We start from the raw sequence: 23779 nt of genomic DNA on the forward strand, positions 1-23779 counted from the left end.
ACGAACTCAGCCGTCGGTGCTCGATGGATCACGAATGGCGTCTGAACTCGGACGTGGCGCAAGGCATCTTTCTGCAATGGGGAGAGCCTTGGTTAGATCTATTCGCCACAGAAGAGAACGCGCAATGTCATCAGTTCTGCGCGTTGGAGTTTCCAAGACGGCACTCGCACGGCGACGCCTTTCGGCGCGAGTGGAGTTGCGGTCTGTTATACGCCTTTCCGCCTATACCACTTCTGCCCAGAGTGCTGAAGAAGATCAGGCGCGACCGGGCCCAAGTTATCCTTGTGGCTCCGGACTGGGCTCGAAGGTACTGGTATCCCGAGCTACTCAGCATGTCAGTCGGTCCCCCGATCCGCCTGCCTCTTCAGGAGGACCTTCTGTCGCAGCAGCAGGGGACGGTCCTCCACCCGAACCTGTCCAGTCTCCACCTCCATGCTTGGAGATTGAGCGGCGGCAGTTGAGGCCATTTGACTTGCCTCCTGAAGTCTGTGATGTTATTCTGGCAGCCAGGCGTCCCTCCACTAAGTCGGTATACGCCTGTCGGTGGAACAGATTTGTGGCATGGTGCACAGCAAAGGCTGTGGATCCTCTCTCTGCCCCTCTTTCGGAGGTTCTTCTGTTTCTTCTTTCTCTTGCCCAGCAGGGCTCTGCTCTGGGCACTATCAAGGGCTACCTTTCTGCCCTTTCAGCCTTTTTGAGGCTTCCTGATCAGCCTTCTTTGTTCAAATCCCCAATTGTAACTCGGTTCTTAAAAGGCATCACTCACATGTTTCCACCTGTTCCGTTTGTGATGCCTCAGTGGGATTTGAACCTGGTTCTGACCTTCCTGATGTGTGCTCCCTTTGAGCCCCTTCATTCTTGTCCTCTCCGTCTCCTGACTTTAAAGACGGCTTTCCTGGTTGCCATCACCTCTGCCAGGAGAGTGAGTGAGCTCCAGGCTCTTTCTGTCCAACCTCCTTTCCTGTCCATTCATCCTGACAAGGTGGTTCTGAGGACTAGACCTTCTTTCCTGCCCAAGGTTGTTTCGGCCTTTCACATCGGGCAGTCCATCACCCTCCCTTCCTTCTTCCCGCCTCCGCATCCTTCAAAGGATGAAGAGCGGCTCCACCGTCTGGACCCAAAACGTGCGCTTTCATTCTACATGGATCGCACACGCCAGTTCCGGGTGGATGACCAACTGTTTGTTGGCTACGTGGGTGCGAAGAAGGGACGGGCGGTTTGTAAGCGAACCATCTCTCGATGGGTCGTCCTCTGCATCAAAGCGTGCTACTCTTTGGCTCGGAAGGAGCCTCCTGTTGGGCTGAGGGCCCATTCCACTCGGGCCACGGCGGCTACTACTGCCCTGGGCCGGGGAGTCCCCTTGCAGGACATTTGCCAAGCGGCTACGTGGGCCTCGCTGCACACCTTTGCGAGGCATTACTGCCTGGACAGTCAAGTCCGGAGGGATGGCTTCTTTGGCCGTTCTGTCCTCCAGGACTTTCTGGTGTAGTTTTGTATTGGTTCGCAGACCCACCACCGGGGTTGGTATTCTAAGGTAAGGAATCTAACACTAACGTGTTTCTTTCAGATGAACAAGTTACTTACCTTCGGTAACAATATATCTGTAAGAAACATTAGTTAGTGTTAGATTCCTTACCGAACCCACCCATCCTCCCCGTTCTGCGAACTGATACTTAGGGTTAAGGTCATCCCTTTCAGGGCCCTAGTTTTTACATGGCACCAGTGTTGGTTCTCTCATGGCTCTGCGTCTCCTGGCGCGGAAATGCTGTGTGCAAAGAACTGACGTCAGCGCGCGGAGGCGGCGTCTATATACTCCAGCGACGTCATCACGGCGCACGACGCCAACGACGGACGCGGAGCCGCAGGGGACGCCTGCAGACGACGCCTACCGACGCGCAGGGGTACTGCTACGCAAAAGTTTCCGGATCCAGACTGACGCCTGGGGATATTCTAAGGTAAGGAATCTAACACTAACTAATGTTTCTTACAGATATATTGTTACCGAAGGTAAGTAACTTGTTCTTCAGGGCCCTAGTTTCATGGCACCAGTGTCGGTCTCTGTCATGGCTCTGCTTTCCTGGCGCGGAAAGCTATGTACAAGAACTGACGTCCGCGCGCAAGGGCGGCGTCTAAGTACCCCGTCATCCCTGCGGCCACGACGCCGACAACAGACGTGGAGCCGCAGACGACGCCTACCGACGCGCAGGTGTACTGCTATGCAAAACTTTCAGGATCCAGTCTGATGCCTGGGGATATTGTAAGGTAAGGAATCGAACACTAACTACTATTTCTTACAGATATATCGTTACCGAAGGTAAGTAAGTTGTGCTTTCGGTAGGTACGCCAAGATTCCGATCCCATGATATTAGGGGGTTCTCAGAAAGGAATACTCCTAAATACAGCAGTCCTTCTGTTGCAAGTTGAAGGTTCTTGGCCAAGTTGTTACGCCCTAAAGTGCCCCATAGTGGCCAGATAGTCGACTTCTGGGGATTCAGGTACAGTCCTGACGTTTCCCTTAAGATCTGCATTATCTGCAATATTCTGTTATATGTATCTGTGAGGAAGAATAGTATATTGTCTGCATATAGTGCTATATGATCTGATATAGCCAGGGTCCATTCGAAACCCTGAATCACTGCGTCTTTTTCGACCCATATGGGCAGTGGCTCAATGGCCAGTCCAAAAAGGAGAGGGCATCCAAGCTGCGTTTCACGCCCAACCGGGAAGGGGTCTGAGACGCAATCCGCAACTTGAACTGTAGCCGGTAGATCGGTATATAGGAGCTCGATATATCTTATAAACCGTGGGCCAAAATTATAGCGTGGTAGAAGTGCAAATAAGTAGGTCCAACTAATGGAATCGAAAGATTTGTCCATATCCGCCAGTAATAGAGCTGCTGGTCTATCCAAGCAATCAACTGCTGCTATTGTGTTTTGAGCTCTCCGTATGGTATGGCTGATAGAACGATGAGGCATAAAGCCTGCTTGTACAAATCAAAGGCCACCAAAGTCATCTGCGGCGTACCCCAAGGATCCTCGCTGAGCCCAACCCTCTTCAACGTCTACATGAGCCCCCTCGCGGCCATCGCACGCCAACACAACCTGAACATCATATCCTACGCCGACGATACCCAGCTGATCCTCTCCCTTACCAACGACCCCGCCGCCGCCAGAGCCAACCTTCACGAAGGAATGAAAGAAGTAGCCGAGTGGATGTCGACCAGCCGCCTGAAGCTGAACTCGGACAAGACGGAAGTCCTCATCCTGGGATCCTCGCCCTCCGCCTGGGACGACCCCTGGTGGCCTCCCGCCCTGGGAACTGCATCCAAACCGACAGACCACGCACGCAACCTGGGCTTCATCCTGGACTCCTCCCTCTCCATGACCAAGCAAGTCAACGCAGTCTCCTCGTCGTGCTTCAACATCCTGCGCATGCTACGGAAAATCTTCCGGTGGATCCCCACCGAGACCAGGAAGACTGTCACCCAGGCTCTCGTCACCAGCCGACTGGACTACGGCAACGCCCTCTACGCCGGAACCACCACCAAGCTCCAGAAGAGACTCCAACGGATCCAGAACGCCTCAGCCAGACTCATCCTCGACATCCCACGACACAGCCACATCTCCGGACACCTAAGAGACCTGCACTGGCTCCCGGTCAACAAGAGAATCACCTTCCGTCTCCTCACCCACGCACACAAAGCCCTACACGATCAAGGCCCGAGCTACCTCAACAACCGCATCAACTTCTAGGCTCCCAAACAACACCTCCGATCAGCCAGTCACGCCCTCGCCGCCGTCCCCCGCATCCGAAGAACGACAACAGGAGGAAGGTCCTTCTCCTACCTGGCCGCCAAGACCTGGAACTCCCTCCCTCCCGACCTGCGCCTGACCCAAGACCACCTCGCCTTCAGGAAGAAGCTCAAGACCTGGCTGTTCGGGCAGTAGCAGCAACCCCCCCCCCCTCCCCCCCCCCCCCCCCCCCCCCCCCACCCCCGGGAGACCCTCCGGGTAAGTAGAGCGCTCTATAAATGTCTATGATTGATTGATTGGACAATTTCTGACATGTATGGTAGCAGACTATTTGCAAGATTTTTTGCAAGGATTTTCTCTTCCGAGTTTAAAAGAGATATCGGGCGGTATGAAGTGTGTTGTTCGGGTGGTCTACCCGGCTTAGAAAACACCACTATTTTGGCGTGTCGCCAGTCTGTTGGTAACCGCGCTGTCTGTTGGCTCCTGAATTATGTTGAGGAGATGTGGGCCTAACGGGGTTAAAAACTGCTTTGTACAACTCTCTAGGGGAGCCATTGGGGCCGGGGGCCGGGACTGTCCGCAGCTCAGACATAGCAGTTGTTAATTCTTCAAGTGTAATGAGCGCATCTAAGGATTCCTCTGTATTCTCAAGGATATTTATGGTGGTATATCGTCCAGAAAACTCTCTATTAATGAGACATGTGGGGCCTCTAGGTCTGTAGAGTTCCCTATAAAAATGTGCGAAGCTACTTGCGATTGCTGTTGGGTCTGAAAGAGTTGGCTAGGGTGTGTCACAAATAGGAGGGAGAGGGGTGGACTTTGCAGCCTGCCTACATATCAGGAGAGTAATTTACTAGATTTGTCACCCCACTACTATATTGTGCTCTGGGATGCCAGCCAAGCGCGTTGGACTCGTCCATTAAGTAACTCTGATACTGTAGTTGGGTTAGGCGTAGTTTCCTACGGGCTATGTGTGCGACGCTGTCTTGGCTGCATCTTTCTAGCATCATTACTTGGGTTTCTAAGTGTGTAAGTTTACACATCTGGAGTTTTCGTTCTGCTGTGGTATAGCTCATGTATATCCCACGTATTATGGGTTTTCATGGCTTCCCACAGTGTTTCCGGAGAGGAGATGGAGTCCGCATTGAGGGTAACATATTCTATTACTGCCTTATGCATATGAGCCCTATATTTCTAATTTTGTATATGCCAGGAGGAGAGTCTCCATCTAAATGGGCATCGATGTGGGCCGAGTGAGTGTTATCACAATCGGGGAATGTGCGGATAGCCCCTGGGGCATAATTGAGGCCTCAACTACTCTCTGGAGATAGTACTCTGGAATAAATAGGTAGTCAAGTTGTGAGAAGGCATTGTAAGCTGCGGAGTAATATGTACAGCCTGTGTTGTAGGGGTTAAGCATTCTCCATGTATCGACCCAGCCCACAATATTTGCAAGGGAATGTAGCTTTGACAGGCATTTCGTTGTTCCAGTCGCCACCCATAATCGCTAGGCATTCTGGGAGTTTCCCCCCATACGTCCATTAAACAATCAATGAAGGTTTGAGACAGTGGAGGGGGGAGGCATAGACATTACCTATTACTATTTGAACTCCATAGATAGTCCCTTGGACAATAACAAATCTCCCATGTGGGTCAATCCAGTGGCGCGAGGATGTGAATGGAACTTGACGATGTATCAGAAGGGCCACTCCCTTAGAGCCCTGTGTAAATCCTGCAAGAAAGACTCGGTCATAGCCATATCAGGCTAGGCAGGGTGTTTTAGTGCACATAAGGTGCAACTCCTGCAACAGTACTACATTCCTACTCATGATACGCAGTTGACCCTGCAAGGCCTCATTTGTTTGAGATGGCATTGACATGTAATAGGTGGTTACATGGATGCAGTCCCACAGTAGGACACCTATCTAGCATTACAGTATCTAAGCACTGGGTAAAAACAGTAACCAAACAATCATACAAACACCAACGAAGGATTGACGGTGTATACCTTCAATGGATTCCCGAACACCCGAAAGCCATAATGGCAACTTAAAAGAAAGGAAGAAGATTCTGGTGTTCCAGCCCGCTATCAACTAAACAGTAGACTGCATAGATCCCAGTAATTGTACTTCAGGTCAGTCCCCTATGGCCAACATAACGATTCATGTATGCTGCCGTTGAGGCGCACACCGCCGGCGTGTTTCATGGTTCATCGTCCCGTATCTTTGAGTACCATGTGGCCCTGGAGCGGTGGCGCTGTTTCCCGCTTGCTGTGTTTGCAGGCAACGGGATTCATTGGATGACTAGTCTGGATCATGGCGAGGAGGGGTGTGAGGCTTGGTTCGTATCTGTTCGTCTGTGCAATGAAAGACTGCTTCCGGTGTATCAAAAAACATAGTACGCAAATTGTATTAAATTAGCAAGAGAGCAGGGAACTGGAGCGAATATACAATTTTCAGTTCTTGTAGTCGTGCCTTGGCAGCCTGGAAGGATTTCTGCCGCTGCAAGTCCATTCTCGTATAGTCTGGGAATGTCATGATTCTATGTGAGTCATAGAAGAGGTCCCCCCTTTATCCTGGTGTGTTGAAGGACTGAGCCGCGATCATGGTAGTTTAAAATACGTGCAATTATGGGTTGAGGTCACGTCCCCCGTGACGGGCGCTGCAGCAGGTCTCATTACGCGCGTTCCACAATGAAGCAGCGGGAAAGGGCGTCCCCTGGTATCCAAAAAGTGAGCCTCTCCGATATGAACTTTTCGGTATCTTTACCTTCGTAGTGCTCATGGAAGCCCATGCTGCAGAAATTATTTCTGCTGGCCCGCCCTTTTCAGGCCATTGTTTGGTAAGTTTCTCCAAGGAGGAGACCTTGGTCTGCAGTACAGAGACTGAATCCTCTACCGCCGAGATCCTAGTTTCTGCCTCTGGCCGCTTCTGTGAGTGCAGGACAGCGCCCCCAACCCCTATTGGGTGCCCCTTCAACACCGCAGCACCACTCAGAAGAACAGTATATCAGCAGGGGGTACTGATAGCAGCCCAATACTCACTCGGAAGGAGGGGACCCACAACACGCCGCCACGCCTCTCACGGCCGTATGGGCATGCACAGCTAGAGTCTGCATAGAGAATCCTCACGTTATGGGCTCACCACTTGTTGCAGCTGTTCTATATAGGTTGGTCCCGGCTCCCAGTAATGCGAGTATGTCCCTCGCGCACCATCGAGCCGAAGGAAGGCTAGGGCAACAGGTATCCGGCACCAGAAGAGGCCCCTTTGCACACATGGGGGGGCACATACAATGCACCTCACGGGCCCTCCAGCTCCTCTAATGCCGGACGCAGCAGCCTCCGGCGGCACAGCAACTGCCCGCCCTGGGGTTTTGCCGGAGTCTATCCTGGACCACCAGTCGGACACGCCCAGTACAAGCATAGCCGACACAGCTGCTCATTCGGCTCAGGGCAGATCCCCAGCTGGCAGGACCCACTCACCGCAAGGCCTTGGACCCCGCCGCAGCCGGATGCACCAATCGGTCCCAGGCCCTCCTGCCTGGTTGCTGCGGGCCTGCGGCTCCTTTCCGGGGACTTCTCTTGTCTCTGGTTAAAGACACCTGCCACACTGGGTTTTCCAGCCCCTGGCCCGGCACTGCTGCTCCTTGGCTTGTAGGTCACACGCTGCTCAGCCACGAGCCACAGTCGTTGTCCTCTGGCGTGCGCGTGCCCCCTCAGCTACACCCAGGCCGCAGAGCGCCGCCTCCGACACCGCGCCAAGTCCCTGACCACCGCAGTGTGCCTCACCAAGCACAGATTTGTGCACCGATGTGTGCACCGTCGCATCAGCCGCACCTGCAGGAACGATTCACAGGAGTATGGCAGCCACTATCACATTTTCAGCCGGATTTTGTGTCGGGCTGACTGAGTTGATCGAAAGTGTGTCCACCGTGTTGGACCACTTGGCCACGCCCCCATCCCATAGTGTTTTGAAGTTATTTTTCGCTGATATGTTTTTCTGTAATTAAATTATATGTTTGTCGACATCTGGGAGCTATGTTTGGTTCGATGTTTGTTGCACATTATAAATAAAATAAATGTAAATATAAAAAAAATGCTTCTCATTATAACTTAAGGTTACGTTCTGCAGTCTCCGAAAACAGCTTATTTAAATGTTATCCACAGGGCTTTAAGTGGGCCGGGTCTCATGGGGTCTGAGCACAGGCAGTTTTTTAAAGGGGGCCTCGAAACGGGTCTCTATCGGGCTCTGTTTTGAGCCCTGGCACAGGCTCCTCCCCCCTAATTACATCCCTGCTGTTTACTTCTTTGACGGCCGCGAGGCCGTGCTTCAAAGGATCCGCTCCCCCATCCCCTGCTTTAATTAGTATAGCATCTCTCCTCCCATAATTATTCAGTCTCGTCACCCTTCCTACCCCTGCCAGCAGACCTAGACCTTAGAGTTTTCAGCAACTTTACATGAAATTAGTGATCCAAAATACACAATTTAGCGCAATTTGTAAACTTAAAAATAAAAATCTTTCACATTTTTTTTTCTTGCTAAACACTTTGGTCTCTTTTTTGGTGAATAATATTAACGGTGACTTCACAGGGGTAATACATCCTATGATCTAATTCTGTCGTGAGATTTATTGTAAAACCAAGATCAACGAAAGGTCACACGATGTAATTTCTGTTAATGATATTAGTATGCTAACTATTAAATCAATGTAGAGCTTCATCTCTGCAGTTGGAGATGCTCTCAATCACCACCATGGGGCGTCAGTAGTCTAAGGACGACGACGATGCGGCTTAATAAATCACACACCGCGTGAGAAATAGGATCTGTGTCCAGAAACCACTGGCAGAGCCGGAAACCGCAGGCAGCCAGTAAACCAGAGACAGTCAGCACCGGAAGCGACTGCGAGCCCCGGAAACCAGGGACAACCTAGGAGGCTAGGAACGCGAAGGGTGGTTCAGATGCGGAACCTAGAGGCAGCCCCAAAACCTCTACACTTAAAACTAGTCATACTCTGCCACAGAAACTAAAGAAACCGCGGCAGGCCTCCTTTTTTGACGCCGGGCTGCACTTCGCACATCTGTCTGAAATCTCATGTCACAGATCAGCACAAATCAGAGTTTAACGAACGTCTCCCAGTTTCAAAGAAGCAACGATGGGCCCCGGACGACCCTCAGCCGATCAACACGGGAATAACTATTCTGTCTTGTAGGAGACAAACGTGCGGTCAAGTCTCGGCTCAGTTAAAAACATGAAATGCGATATAAAGGGAACTGCTCCAGCCCAAGGAACAATAAAGTCTTCCCAATGTCAAACCCACGATAGATACTACAGTAAGGTTCACGTGAGTTAGGGGCAAGCAGCCAAAGCTGATACACTAGGCATGGACACGTCTGAAAAATTAAGTAACAAATATAAGAGAAAGTTCTCTATTTGCTGAAAAGACAGAGCATGCTGACAAAAGCCTTCCCCAAATAATGACAAAGATAAGGGTGAGCAGCATACAACAGGAAAACCCCGAGGCAGCACGAGCTTGCCCGAGCCTTCCCCCTGCCAGCAGCATTTCTCCTGCACTCGGCCCACCCCCTCCCTCTCCATATGGTGCGCTCTGCCTCAGGCCAGCATCTCTCCTCCCATAATTATTCAGTCTTGTCACCCTTCCTCCCCCTGCCAGCAGACTTGTTGACATATGGCCACTCATGCAAGCAGATGCCACCACTAGCCTGACTTGTGCATGTACGTTTGTGGAAAATGCATCACGCCCGCCCACAAGCCCTTAATTCATAGCCGAGCACGCAAACAGACACAGCGCCTATTTATTTACTTATTTTTACGTGCACCGAAGACTCACTTGCTTTCTGAGTCCCCTTTGTGACTCAGAAACAGGTTTCCAACAGGCCGTGACTCGCATTTCTAATCCCCCCTGCATCAGCCTCCCACAGGCTTCCCTCCCCATGACTTCAAAGGCTCCCCCAGCGTGCGCTCGGCCGGCCTCACACCCCATCACCATATGCTTGTTTTTCAAAGGTAGATCTTTCCAAAGGAGATAACACAAAAGTCTCCCGGAACTTCGCAGGCTCCTGCCTATCGAAGTAGAGCTCCCCTCTCTTGTTCCTTACAGGCAGCGGGTTGGAACACAGAAATAAAGTTTAAAAGAAAAGTAAGTGCTACCTTTTCTTCTATCTCCATAGGAGAATTTGACGGTTGTTGGTACAACCGTAAACTTGTTTTCAATATCTTTGCGCATCACCATGTGCACCAACACCTCCAAAGACCCGAGTGTCTGTTCTTTGAAAACATACTGCTAGCACTGACCAGAATACTCGCTCACAATACTACGTTGGAAAATGGCAGTTGTGAACTTTGCTCGGTATTAATCTCCGCTTCGTTCACTGCTGTGACAGCCGCACCAGTGTGGGCCTACTGTCTGTTGTGGTTTAATGAAGTGGACTAGGAAGGAGGCTGTTCAAATGCCCCCCATCTCCCCCGCCCTTTTTAAACAAAATAACGCTGTGATACCGCGTGAGAGAGAAAGGTGTCAGTGGGATCAAATTGTCTCTCTAATTGGTCAAATTAGCCCCAAGCTGCTTGCCAATGACACACGTCTCTCCCAGTACCACCCCCGCCCCGGACCCCAGCAATCTTTTGGGAACTTGTAGACCTGTGAACGAGGTCAACTGCATTCTAACACAGAGCATTCTGGGGGAGCTGGGGGGTTGGGGGGGGAGCAAGGCTTTCGCCTACTCAGTTACTTAAATTAGTCATTGCTAATACCCTGCAGCTCCTGGGGCGCACGCGGGCCCTGCCAGCAGGCTAATTACAGCTGCTCCTGTCCATTGAGGAAACCCAGAGTAAATAAAGAAGCAGGCTTTTGTCAGATTGGATATCCATCCGGGGCTCTTTGCGCGTACTTGGCATTTCTGTGAGGTCCAGGGTTGCTTAAGTGGGAGTGATCTGGCCGCATTGTTTCTTCTCTTAACACACTAACTCAGCTTCACGAGTTTAGTGCTGCAGTGTTTCACTGGGCTTTTCAGTGTGGGCTCCTATTCAGGCGCTGTGCCGTGTCAGCGATTCAAAGTGTTAAACGCCAGTATATTTTAGACTTATGCTGTTTGTGAAGAATTAGCTCGGAAGTTTAGCTGGAAAAGTAGTTAAGTTAAAACAGCATAGCACGAACACCCTCTAGGTTTCTTTCAGTTTAATGATGCCTAGTGTATATGTTGTGTGTGGTGATATCATTAAAATTAGAACGTACTTTGAAAAGTTCACAGCATTGCAAAGCGCCTTGTCTCCTCTTTTTTGGGTTACAGTTTCTCCAAGTTGTTGTTCTCATTCAAGGCGCCAGTGACGTACTGACGCGGGGAAATGACAGTGACTGACGAGAAATACAGGCAAATATTTACAGTACATAATTGGGCTCATTTGTAGATACTTTTTTGATAAATTGTTTTTTAATGCTCATATTATAACAAACAGCTGAAAACTAGAATCACTACATTTTCGCTAGGCGAGCTAGTTGAAATAAAGGGTCCCAGAGGTCACAACTCTTGATCTGGCTATGTTTGCCACCTGGCCTTTTTTTAATTGACATTGCCGTTTTTTTAATATGCAGTCTGGTACGAAAATGAAGAAAATCACACAAAGCTGGTATTTTCGCCTCAGATTCATAAATACTTAAAACTGTAAAAGTAAGGTGAAAGCAGTATAAAATGTGGTCAAAATCTGCTTTAATGATCCGTGACTGATTAGTTAAAACTAAACAAAGCACCCTCACACCCTCTCACCCCCACACACCCTCTCACCCCCACACACCCTCTCACCCCCACACCCCGACACCCCCTCTCACCCTCACACCCCCTCTCACCCTCACACCCCCTCTCACCCTCACCACCCCATTTCACCCTCACCACCCTCACCCTCACCCTCGCACACCCACACCCCCACACACCCTCTCCCCCCTCACCCTCTCCCCCCTCACCCCCTCACACACCCTCACACACCCTTACACACCCTCACACCTGTCACCCTCACACCTGTCACGCTCACCCCGCTCACCCCGTCACCCTCACCCCGTCACCCTCACCCCGTCACCCTCACCCCGTCACCCTCACCCCGTCACCCTCACCCCGTCACCCTCACCCCGTCACCCTCACCCCGTCACCCTCACCCAGTCACCCTCACCCCCGTCGCCCTCACCCCGTCGCCCTCACCCCGTCGCCCTCACCCCGTCGCCCTCACCCCGTCGCCCTCACCCCCGTCGCCCTCACCCCCGTCGCCCTCACCCCCGTCGCCCTCACCCCCATCGCCCTCACCTCCTCACACCCCCTCACCCTCACACACCCCCTCACCCTCACACCCCCTCACCCCTCACCCACCCTCACACCCTCACACCCCCTCACCCTCACACCCCCTCACCCTCACACCCCCTCACCCTCACACCCCCTCACCCTCACACCACCTCACCCTCACACCACCTCACCCTCACACCCCCTCACCCTCACACCCCCTCACCCTCACACCCCCTCACACCCCCTCACCCTCACACCCCCTCACCCTCACACCCCCTCACCCTCACACCCCCTCACCCTCACACCCCCTCACCCTCACACCCCCTCATAGCATAACAATTCAAAGCATAGGATAGCAAAACATAGCATAGGATAGCAAAACAAAACCTAGCATACAGCATCACTCCGCACCACCACAGCATCACTCAGGGGCACCACAACATTACTATGCGCTACCACAGCAACACTGAATGCCACAGCATCACTCGTTCGCGATCACATCACTCAGCGCCACCACAGCATCAATCTATGCAACCAATCAACAACATCTGGTTCAAATATGTTCTCTCAATGTTTCTATCTTTATTACAAATGTAACAAAAATATGTTAATATTTCACTTCTGTTCTTGGATTTTCGTCACAATAAAATACACTGAAAATAATCTTCACAAAAGTTATTTACAAAACTTTAAGCTATTGCCATTATAAATTACAATAACTTTTATTTAAGTATTCATTATTAAAAAAATTAAACCATTGTCATTTGTAATATCAATACATGTAAGTCACGTAAATACAACACATATTGCATTACAAATGCTATAGGTGTCACATTTGCGAAAGTTATAACTATTGGCATTGTAAATGACAAAGCTATTAATTTAGCTATTTTCAAAAATCAAAACATAAATAAAAAATTTGTCATACACAATACCAATAGCTCAAACTTTCCTAATGCGAGACCTATTGCATTGCAAATGCTTGTTTTTACCGGACTGCAGTGACAGCAGTTTGCTGTCACTGCAGTCAGGACAAAAGTGCCAGGGCGCAATAGAGCCAGATAGAGACCCGTTTCGAGCCAGCTAGCACATCGATGTGCGCTGCCCACACTGCTCACTTCTCACTAGTGGAGAAGTTACAGCATGACGGAATGCCAGGTGAGCGTTGTGGGGGGAAGGGAAATCCTTTAATGAGAGTCATTTTCTTTCTGGATTTCCCTTCTCTTTCTGACAACGCAAGAGCAGCAACATTGTGGTAGGGTCACCAGGGCTTTAATTGAAAGCTTTTTCAATATTATATGTAACAAGCCATAGTTGCAGCTTATTGATCTCATGCAACTAATAACCATTGACAAAGCCAATAGTCCTTACTTTTTGTAGGTATGATGTTACTTGTCTCAAATATCTGGATGCAATGACAGAAACACCAAAATACAAGTCGGGCGGCACACTATGCTAAACACAGATTTTTAGCAAGTGTTTTAAAGCCACGCCCCTAATTGCCCTGGCCACACCCATTTGAGAGGCCCCCGTTTTTTTCATCCCACTTAAAGCCCTGGTTATCCAGACATTACTTTGACTACCAATACTTAAAATGCCCATTACATTGGCTCGCCATGAGTTCCTCTGTGAGCATCACAATGACCAAGCCAAAGCTGTATTGTTGAAAATACTAGGGCTGAAGTAAGAACAGTAAATATGCACAACCTCAGAAGTGGCAGGTGGAGGTGATGGCCAAAATGTGTGTAATGACCATGGTTGAAATAATTCTCTTGAGATGTAATGGTGGCATATAGCTATGCAAGGGGTTTAATGGGATTTAATTTTCTCTAATTTTAGTTCAGAACTTGTGAAGGGGAAGAGCAGGGAGGAAATAGGCCTGGAAAGGGTACTTTTCAGTGGAGTGAGGTTAAGCTCTAACCATCTGAAATCCTGCACCCAACACTCCTAGTTCCTGTCGCCATTCAAGTTATCATTCGAGAGCAGTGGCTAGAGAAAGGTTAAATTACCTTTGAATATCAAGCCCCTGTAGCAACTATAGTCCTTTGTGTGACAGAGCTAAGCTATACTCCCAATCCCTACATTACTGTAATTGTCTCTGTTACATTCTTCCTCAACAAAATGCTTGCTTTCCATGGCCCAGATCAGTGTGTTGGTGGCACCTAACTTGTGCAAATACATTGTTCTCCTGTTTAGGGTGAAAAGTATGAGTAGTTCCTCCTATTCACGAGCCATGTTGAAATCAAAGTAATTTAAAAAGACTTTTGTGTCACTGAACAGTGAATAGTTTGATTATATAAGGACACTTGTGTTTTTTTTTACGCTCTCCTAACTGAAATTACTTTTGTTGTTAACAGAATAAAAGCGATACCACGAGGCGTGTTCGCATTGAGGACACCAAGGAGGCAAAGCCTGAATTGGCTCTCGATTATGTTGAATACATGATGACGCACACCATGAATCGGGAGTGCCTGTTGTCGAGCTCACAGAAGAAGTTGAACCACCTTTTGAAGGCCCTTGGATCAATGAAGGTAATTTTGGTTATTATATGAATGACCGTACCAAAAGTGAATTCATCAAGGCCCTTATGTTATGAAAATTATAAATTAGTTTTGATATTATGAGCATCAGATGACTTTTGGTAGTCCAGAAATATGCTTGCTTAATAAATAATTTTGAACAGCACTTCGGAATAAACTCGGACATTACCAATTTTAGTTTATAATGTAACTTCAAATTCCAAGATAAATATTCCCCCTTATCTGGACCTTGAGCTGAACATTCTTGTATTGGTGCCTCGCATTGTGTTTGCAGTAGAATTTGATTTTGCTAGCCATTGTGGCTGAAACCAGTTCATGATGTGTAGCCACATTAAATAGATTTAATTACACTAACCTACAACTTTTTATTTTTGTAAAAGGTAAAGGCAAATCAGAGTAGTTTGACATGCTCTATAGAGATGTAAATTTTGCTGTTTAAATGAGCGTGTTGTTTCTGGTGTATTCATATATGCCTCTCAATGTTAAAACCAAACTACATATTTACCTTCCAAGAGATAGTGCAGATCTATTTATAGCCTATTATTCAGAAGTGGCCCTTTTGATATCTAAAAAACGCAATCTGAAAAACAGAAGATAAAACAGCTTAAAGCGGCATGGTGAAAAAACGATTTTTTGATATTCATCATCAAAGAGGCTGTGGACGTGGGATTGGACTTATCAAGTATTCTGTGCATATGTCCTTTGTAGCATGGTACGAGCATCATTTTTATGTGTACTCCTTGTTTGAACAGATTTATTATCCCACAGTCTTACTTTGTATTACTGTGAAAGGCTTGAGTATGTCCATCTCACAGTAGGAGACCACACTTTTTTTGAGATTATAGATGTAGTTCTTTTTACACTGGAGCATAAACGTTTGAACCCCTGGCCACTATTCACCCTATGCCGGTGCTATGGAGGGGAAGTTTTTCTAGGTGGTGATGTTTCTATGAGGATGAGCAAAAGACAGGCTTTTTCTTTGTAAACTGTTTGATAAAAACATTGAGAGTTCAGTAGAGTGGCCATGCATTGCAGGATTTACTCCTAAACCTTTCAACTCCTGGTACTGTCCACAAAGAGGTTTAAATCTGATTTAGCCTCTGGTGGTCACTATTAAATTAACAAATATAAATACCTAAATGTGGAGAGCCCACTCTATTTGCATTTCATGGTTTAATTTGCTTTAGGGTTTTGCATGATTAGGAGAACCCATCCCACCTCAATGTGAGGAATGACACGCTTATAGAGTGTAGGTGTCTTGAGGCCCCAGTAAATCTTAGGGTCTCAAATAGGGTTCAGAGCACAGTGGCCGAGGAACTAAGAAGACTGTTGGATCGAGGTGGTTCACGGGCATTATCCATTTTGATCTTAGTGCTGCCTTCGATGTGGTAGATCTCGCCACACTTATCTGGCGAATATCAAATGTGGGTATAGTTGGCTAAGCATTGAAATGGCTCTCCCGCTTATTGGAGAATAGTACGTTTCAGGTGTTAGGTCAATCCTGTTACTTTGACAGTCTACCTTTAAGCTGTGGGGTGCCTCGGGAGTCTTCCCAGACTCCCACCCTATTTAGTTTTTCTTTTGTTCAACGCTCGCTGCCCTACCCGAGGTTCCTGACCTTCCTCCTCTGCGGCCGGGCTTGGCTCCGCCATCACAACACCAGCAACCGGCCGGGCTTGGCTCCGCCAGCCGGACCACATCCCCCAGCATCCTTAGGGGCACTGTGACGACGCCTGCAAACAGCGCGCCAGGAGGCGCATAAAGCACCGGCAGGGCCCTCGCCCCGCGAGGACGCGCGCGGGACGCGCCGGACGAAGCCCGGACTAAGGGCGGACAGTCTAAGACAGTCCGAGACAGGCAGAGACTGGGCTGGGCAAGTTACTCTGCTCTTTTCTTTTTCAGGTGAGACTGTTCCATTGCTAGAGGAGGATCCAGGACATTATTAGGCATTGCTTTTCAATGCTCTGTGCCTAATCCGATTAGAGAGACTGAGGTACACACTTTCAGCGTATTTATATTGTGTTTCGGGGAGGGTTCTGTTTTCTGTCTTATTGGTGGGCTATGCCTAGCAAAAAACTTTCCCCGGTAAAAAACACCATGGACAACTACTTAGTGCAGGTAGTTGCCAAAATTAATAGTGAGAGGAGATCCTCACTTGGGCTGGGTGCTTCTCCTAAATCTCCTACATCAATCTTGTCCGCACCTGACTCTGTTCAATCCCCGAACCTAGCTAACAGTAGTCTTCCGGTTGTATTACCTGAATTTGACGACAATGCTCTCCTGGACCAGACTAACTGTGTACTTTAGGTTAGTGATAGTGAAAACGAGGCTGAACTACACCCCCAGGAGGTAAAAACACCTACCCCAGTACCTGCGCCACGCACTACTAGAGGAGCAAAAAAGGGTCAACAAAAGCGGGGAGGGCTCCGCTCAAGTCGTAAGAAGCCTGCATCCCCACCAAGTAATATTGTGGTGGAGGATGAAGGGTTACTTGACGCAGTTGGTGTGTCTTTAACCAATGAGCAGTTTGGGAAGTTGCTGGCCATGATAGATACTAAGATCCAGGGAATTGTAAAGCCACTGGTGGGAAAGATAGATAAGCTTACTAACGAAGTTAAACGATTAGGGGGTCTTTTGAGCAAAACTCTGGCGGAAGTAGAAAAACTGCCTGCTGAAATGATAAATAAGATTGAGTCAAAGAATGGAACATCAAGCCCTGAGGGAGGGGGTGAGGGAGGAGCACTCCCCTTGTCTAATCACCCTGTGGCTTCACAAGTAGTTTCAGGGGAGGGTGTACAAGGGGTTGTTGTCCCTCCTGTTGTACTTCCAGAGCAGGCACATGCGAAAGGCTCGGTTGAGCTTATAGTTGAAACTTCCCCCTTAGTCCTTGTTCTAGCTAACGTTCCTAAACTGGAACCAGGACAGGACAAAACTACATCTTCATTGCTGTCTAAAGCCTTATACTGGCTAACCAACAACATGGTAATAACCCCCTGGGGTAAGCAACAACTGGCAAAGGAACTAGTTATGGCTAGGAGGGTGGAGTGGATAGGTAGCTGCCCAAAAAGATTCAGGGGGGACTGTGTTGTTTTGAATTTTTCAGACCCTGAGGTGTTAACATCTTGCCCAATCTCCTACCTCCACAGCGAAGGTCCACTGATATTGTCCCGCTTACCCTAGACTTTTTTTACTACCGGAAAGGGGGGGTTTCTAATCGGTGTACATTAAGAACAAAATGGAACGTGGTCTCTGCAAAGGGGAAGAATGTTGCTAAATCCTCTGTGTGGGGAATAAATCTTGAGAATAGGTTTTCAGCCCTCTCCAATTTGAACAACTGTGATTGACTTCAAGGGGATAACTGTACAGTACCATCAGATGTAAAAGCCCAGAGAATATGCTCCCTGATTGTCCTTAAAGGTAATGAGGTTGTCCATTTGAATCCTACAAGCACTCTAGCGCAGGCAAGTTCAGCAGTACCAGGGACGGGAGTGTCCTCTTCTTTGACTCCAACTCCTGATGCTCAACTTGATTGTCCAACCGGGGTGGGGAATCTTATCTCTTGGAACTTGGCTGGGCTATGCTCCAAACTAGATTGTGGGGACTGGCTTGGCTTTGTTAACTTATATGATGTGTGTATGTTTCAAGAGACGTGGGCATGTGAACCTGTATTTGCGCTAGGATATTTAAATTTTTCTGTGCCAGCAGTAAAGGGCCCGAAAGGGAGGCCAATGGGGGGTCTTACAATCTGGGTCCGACAAACCCTCAAACTTAAAATAACAAATATTGAGACTAGTCATAACGACATTCAGTTAGTCAGGGTAACCAGTGATGAAACAGGGTCACTAGATATATATAATATATATGCTAGGAATGTTAAGGGTGTTAGATCTGATGTTTTCATCGCATTGGAAAACCTCCTTGATAAATTTTCCCCAGATAATAAGGTGGTGATAGCAGGCGATTTTAATAGGACGTTTGAGCCCGTGGTCTTAGGTGAGGTCTCTATTGGAGCAGAAGAGGACTCCCTATGGGGCATTCCTGCGTTAGATTTGAAGCCAGTTACCCGTTGGACTGAGGAAATTATAGATCTGAATGCACTGTGCTTAGAAAAAGGTCTGAGAGCTTTGAACGGACGTACAGCTTTGGATAGAAAAGGCTCCATGACCTTTGATAATGGAAGACATAAAAGTAGGATAGATTATGTTATTTGCAGCTTATTGCTGTGGTCATCTGTCCGTGGTATGGAGGTCGTTATGAGACCTGAGAGAGACCACAATCCTTTATGTGTGGAGCACAAATGGTGGGCGGTTGGGACAAATCCTACTTCTTTAAATACTCCTGATCCGCCCTGTCTTATCCCAGAAAATAACATGCGTAGGCTTAAATGGGCCAGTATTGTGACCAATCAACAGGCTATTGATAATATTAATTATGAAACTGACCAAGCCATAGCTGCTTTGGAATCAATTGGTGTTTTCCCCTCTGGCCTGAAGGAAGTGGTTAACATACATGATACCCTGTTCGCCAAGATTAAAAAACATTTCTTGAAACCTGTTAGGCGAAATGGGGCTAGAGCTAGTAAAGATGCTAAATGGTACAATGCTGAATGTAGGGCTGCACGTCTGGCTCTAGGGCAGGCAATTAAAATGAGGGTGGCCGAAAACACTCGTCTATCCAGAAAGAATTATAAAACCTGCATAGTGAAAGCTAAAAGAGACTGGGATGAGCTACACTGGTGTAAATTGAAAAAAGCAAGTGATAGAAAGGATTCCAGAGCGTTTTGGAACATCGTTAAATGGGGTAGCGAGCGAGTAGAGGAATCCCCTAATAATAACGTACCTCAGGAAGCTTGGGTAGAATTTTTTAGCTCGCAGTATGCTCTCAATACACAGATTAGAGGGGAGGACAGTATTAATATGTCTTTTTCCCATGGTAATCTTTTTAATGATAAAGAGGTTTTGACTGCCATAAACGCTGTGCACAGAGGACGCGCACCAGGATCAGATGGCGTTCCTGCAGATATCTTTTTAAATGACAAAGAGCGGTGGTGTAAATACATCTATATGCTTATTAATTTTATTGCCAATGGTGCTGATGTCCCTGCCTCTTGGAGAGGTGCAGTGATTATCCCTGTGTTTAAAAAGGGAGACCGTGCACAGCCGGGTAATTATAGGCCAATAAGCCTTATCGACACTGTACAAAAAATAGTCGGCCGTGTGGTGGTAAATAGGCTCCTAGATTGGGCAGAGGACAACAATATTTTATCACTGTACCAAGCAGGATTCAGAAGGGCAACTAGCACGGTTGACCAAGTGTTCCGCTATCAACTGCTTCAGTGGAAGACTGTGGTGCTGGGAGGAGGCAGCCTTTATGCAGCATTTGTTGATTTGAGGGCTGCCTTCGACCTGGTCCCACGGGCAAAACTGTGGCAAGTTATACAGAGTTTGGGGGTCCCTGAGGAACTATTTACCTTGGTAATGCGATTACACGAGCTCACTTTTGCCAAAATCCAGTGGGGAGGGCATGACATGGTCACAGATGAATTTCCAGTTGAAAGGGGGGTTCGACAGGGTTGTTCAATGGCCCCAACCTTGTTCACTCTGTATATAAACGGCGTTGTCTCCCGTATAGTAACAGCTCCTGTAGATGCTCCATCTCTCTCAGGGATAAAAATCCCTATATTAATGTTTGCGGACGACATGCTTATTATGTCGAAAACGCCTAGTGGTTTGCAGCGTGCTCTGTGTATTTTTGAGAATTTCTGTGGGGAGCATGGGTTAGAGGTGAACGCCACTAAAACCAAACTCATGGCTTTTAAACCACATCGTAGCTGTAAGTCCAACATCATCATGAGTGGGCGGCCTCTTGAGGTGGTAAACTCATTTACATATCTAGGAATTCTCATTGCAGATAACAGTCGATGGAGCCAGCATATAAACATCGCCACTCTGCGACATAAGCAATTGTCGGGTGCCATTTATATGGAACATAGGAAATCTCTGACCAAACCTATTAAGCCAGCTTTATTGGTTTACGAAGCGAAGGCTATAGGGTTGGCACTTTATGGTGCGGAGATATGGGGCTTGGAAAACTTGAACTCACTACAGGGATCTGAGAATAAATTCTTAAGATTACTCACTGGTACCCCGAAAAGCACCCCTCTCCTGCCTTTAAGATATGAGCTTGGTAGGAAGCAAATCAAGGATCTAGCCAGACTACGTCCAATTTTATATTGGCGAAGATTATGGACTACCCCCGAGCTTGCGCATTATGCTGAAGGTTTTATTGATGTCATAAAGGCAGACTGTTTTCATAGAATTAGTTGGCTCAATTCACTTAAGGCAATACTGTACGAGCTTGGGTTAAGTTCTATATGGCTTGATCCAACAGGTGCATCATTTCCGACCAAGTCAGCCCTAAAAAATTATGTTCTGGGAACATGTTGCTAATAAGAGCTTGAGTAATTTGAGTAATGGGTCTGTCGGTTGGTTTCCTTGAGGTAAAACTGTACCCGGTCTTGGAGTCATACTGGGACATTGTTTCTAAACCAGGAGACAGGAAGCTCCTATTCCAACTGAGAGCTGGAGCCCTCCCTATAAGATCATTGACAGCCAAATGGGGCTCAGGGGGAAGTGACATCTGCCCAGCCTGTGGAACGGGGAAGGAAACTCTTGGACATTTTCTGTTCGCTTGTAAAGCATATTGTGTCCCTCGACGTGTTTGGTTAGCTCCTATGTGTAGGAACCTTGGTACTACTTGCAGTTCCATTGCTCTACGCATTATATGCTCAAGCCCATTAACATGGATATCAATAGCGACAGCTAAATATATTGGCTGGGCTTGGGCGATCCGTCAGAGATTGCTAGTCAATTAACTATTCTCTGCCTGTAAAATTTGTTTTTATAAAATTTTCTTTAGTTTTTAGAATAATAATGAACTTGATAGATATTCAGAGACTGCTAGTTAATTGACTATTCTCTGTATGTAAAATGTTCCACTGAAATTGACACCGCTCGTTTTTTAAAATTGTATATACTCTTTTTTTTAACGTATAAATCAAACCTCTTATGAATTCTTTTTACATTTTTTGTAAATACTGCGAGACTTTGTTCTAACCAAATGTATTCTATGTATTTAGTAGTGCTTTGTAAATGAGTCTGATTGTAGATTTAATTCTATTTTAATACTGTCAATATTTTGTGTATGTTTGCTTTTATGAGTATACACTCGAATAAAGCACTTTTGAATTGAATTGTTACTTTGACAGTCTACCTTTAAGCTCTGGGGTGCCTCGGGAGTCTTCCTAGACTCCCACCCTATTTAATCTTTATATTGTACCCCCTGGCTGAAAGTGTGTGCTCCTATGGGTTGTCACTAGTCTCTTATGCTGATGGCACTCAGGTAGTGATATCATTCTTCCCAGACCCAGCACAAACCACCTCAGTTTGGTCCCATCCCTTCAGGAAGTAGCTAGATGGGCTAACTGCGGACTGAAGGTTAACTGGGTGACAATGTTCTCAATAAGGTTTCAACTCTCAAGCCGGAATGCCTGGATATCCTTTATGATATAATGGGGTGACCCACAAAAGTCCAAGGACCTGGGTAATGTTTGGTATAGAAAAAAATGGTCCTAGACTACTTAAGGTTACATTTTAGTTGTGAGAAGCATTTATTAAGTAAAAATATATCCGGTACATATAGATTTCACATTGTATCATTAATGTACCACCAATTCCTTCACAATTCAAGCATGTATATCCTCAAATGACACAAAGGCCCAAAGTATAGCTCAAATAGTGTCTGTTTTATTTCTCAAATCTTTTTATCACAGATCACCTTATTCAATGTTCCATTAAAGAAAGGTTGCTCCAAAGGGAGTGTGAAAAGGGGAAAGTGCTTGTGAAGTAGGACAGATATGAAGGAGGGGAATCCAAAAGATATACTAAACTAACAGTTTCACATTCTAATATTCTTAGTAAACTGGCCGTGGTTCACAGTGGCAACAGTTTTACATGTAGGCCTGTCCCCCTTGCATTTAAAAGTATTTATTATTTTCTGATGGCGCACAGAGATTATTCATCTGTGAAAATGGCTGGGCTGGGATGATGTCCGGTACAGGCTTACTGGGAGAGTGTGTTGACGTTTCGACCCTGGCTCATAGAGGGTAATTTATTCCTCTGCAGGCGGGTCTTCCTCAGGACAGGGGAAGGGGGGGTAACCTAGGATGAGGTGAAGTCCGGATTACAGCCCCTCAGGCGGTGGTCCGCAATGAATCTGCGGCATGGCTAAATTTAATATAGAAGGATGGAGGCTGCAGTGTTTGAAGAAATCAATCACGGGTGAGCAAATCGCCCCCATCATCTTATTCTATAGTCTAAGCGCAGCCCAGGGGATCCCTGCTGAACTCCTTGAGTCAGAGGAATGCCTGGATAGGTTTCCTAGCACCAAATGTGTCTTGGAATGTTGCTGGATTCCAGTCTCACAATCAATCACCAATTTAAAAAACTTGCTGCCAATTGTTTCAGTATCTTGAGTCTGAGAAAGGTTCTCAATCTTCTCCCTTTTTTTTTAGTTGAAGGCTGAGTGTCCATAATTTCACACCTGGATTATGGTAATACCTTATATTTTGGCTTGCCTGAATATGTGATCAAAAGGCTGCAAATCGTCCAGAACGCCACATCGAGTCTTATGAACTTCCTAAGGTACCAATCTGCCAAAATGCTCTGAAAGATCTACACTGGCTTCAAGTGGAGCAGTGAGTGCAATTCAAGGCCCTATGTCATCAGCACAGATCACTTCATAAGTGAGGCCCCCTATTGCTAAGACGGTTAGCCACCCCATATATTCCTGGTACAAACAACAATACAAAGGACCCCTCCGAGCACTCAAGGTCTTTATCAATGTCCACTCTAGTCTGTCTCCATAGAACGTGGAGGTTCAGTCAGAACATTCCAATATGTAATCTTCCAAATTGTTTATTGTAAGTTCAAGTTCATAATCCACAAGATCAAAATCCACAGACCGCTCCAAGAATTGTATTCCTGGTACGTCTGAGATCCTCATGAGCATATTTGCTAAAGGTTCCCAAGAATTGTAGGTCTCCTTGGGAAGGCTGTTAGGTGACCTACTTGGCCTCCATACTATGGAATACCCTTCCTTCTGAACTATGTCAGGTGACCCTTGAACTTTTCTTTCGCATGGCT

General features: G+C 47.3%; 1 protein-coding gene across 1 annotated transcript in view; it reads left to right on the forward strand.

Annotated features, from left to right (window-relative positions):
• The window catches only part of LOC147669133 (condensin-2 complex subunit G2-like), a 399698-nt gene that overhangs the window by 230361 nt on the left and 145558 nt on the right, over positions 1 to 23779 (forward strand). The window contains exon 19 of the mRNA XM_086948201.1: positions 14394 to 14567. Coding sequence (XP_086804327.1) covers positions 14394 to 14567 — 174 coding nt within the window. The remainder of the gene's footprint in view (positions 1 to 14393; positions 14568 to 23779) is intronic.

Source organism: Lissotriton vulgaris, unplaced genomic scaffold (assembly GCF_964263255.1).
Source record: "Lissotriton vulgaris unplaced genomic scaffold, aLisVul1.2 SCAFFOLD_836, whole genome shotgun sequence".
Classification (NCBI taxonomy): Eukaryota; Metazoa; Chordata; class Amphibia; order Caudata; family Salamandridae; genus Lissotriton; species Lissotriton vulgaris.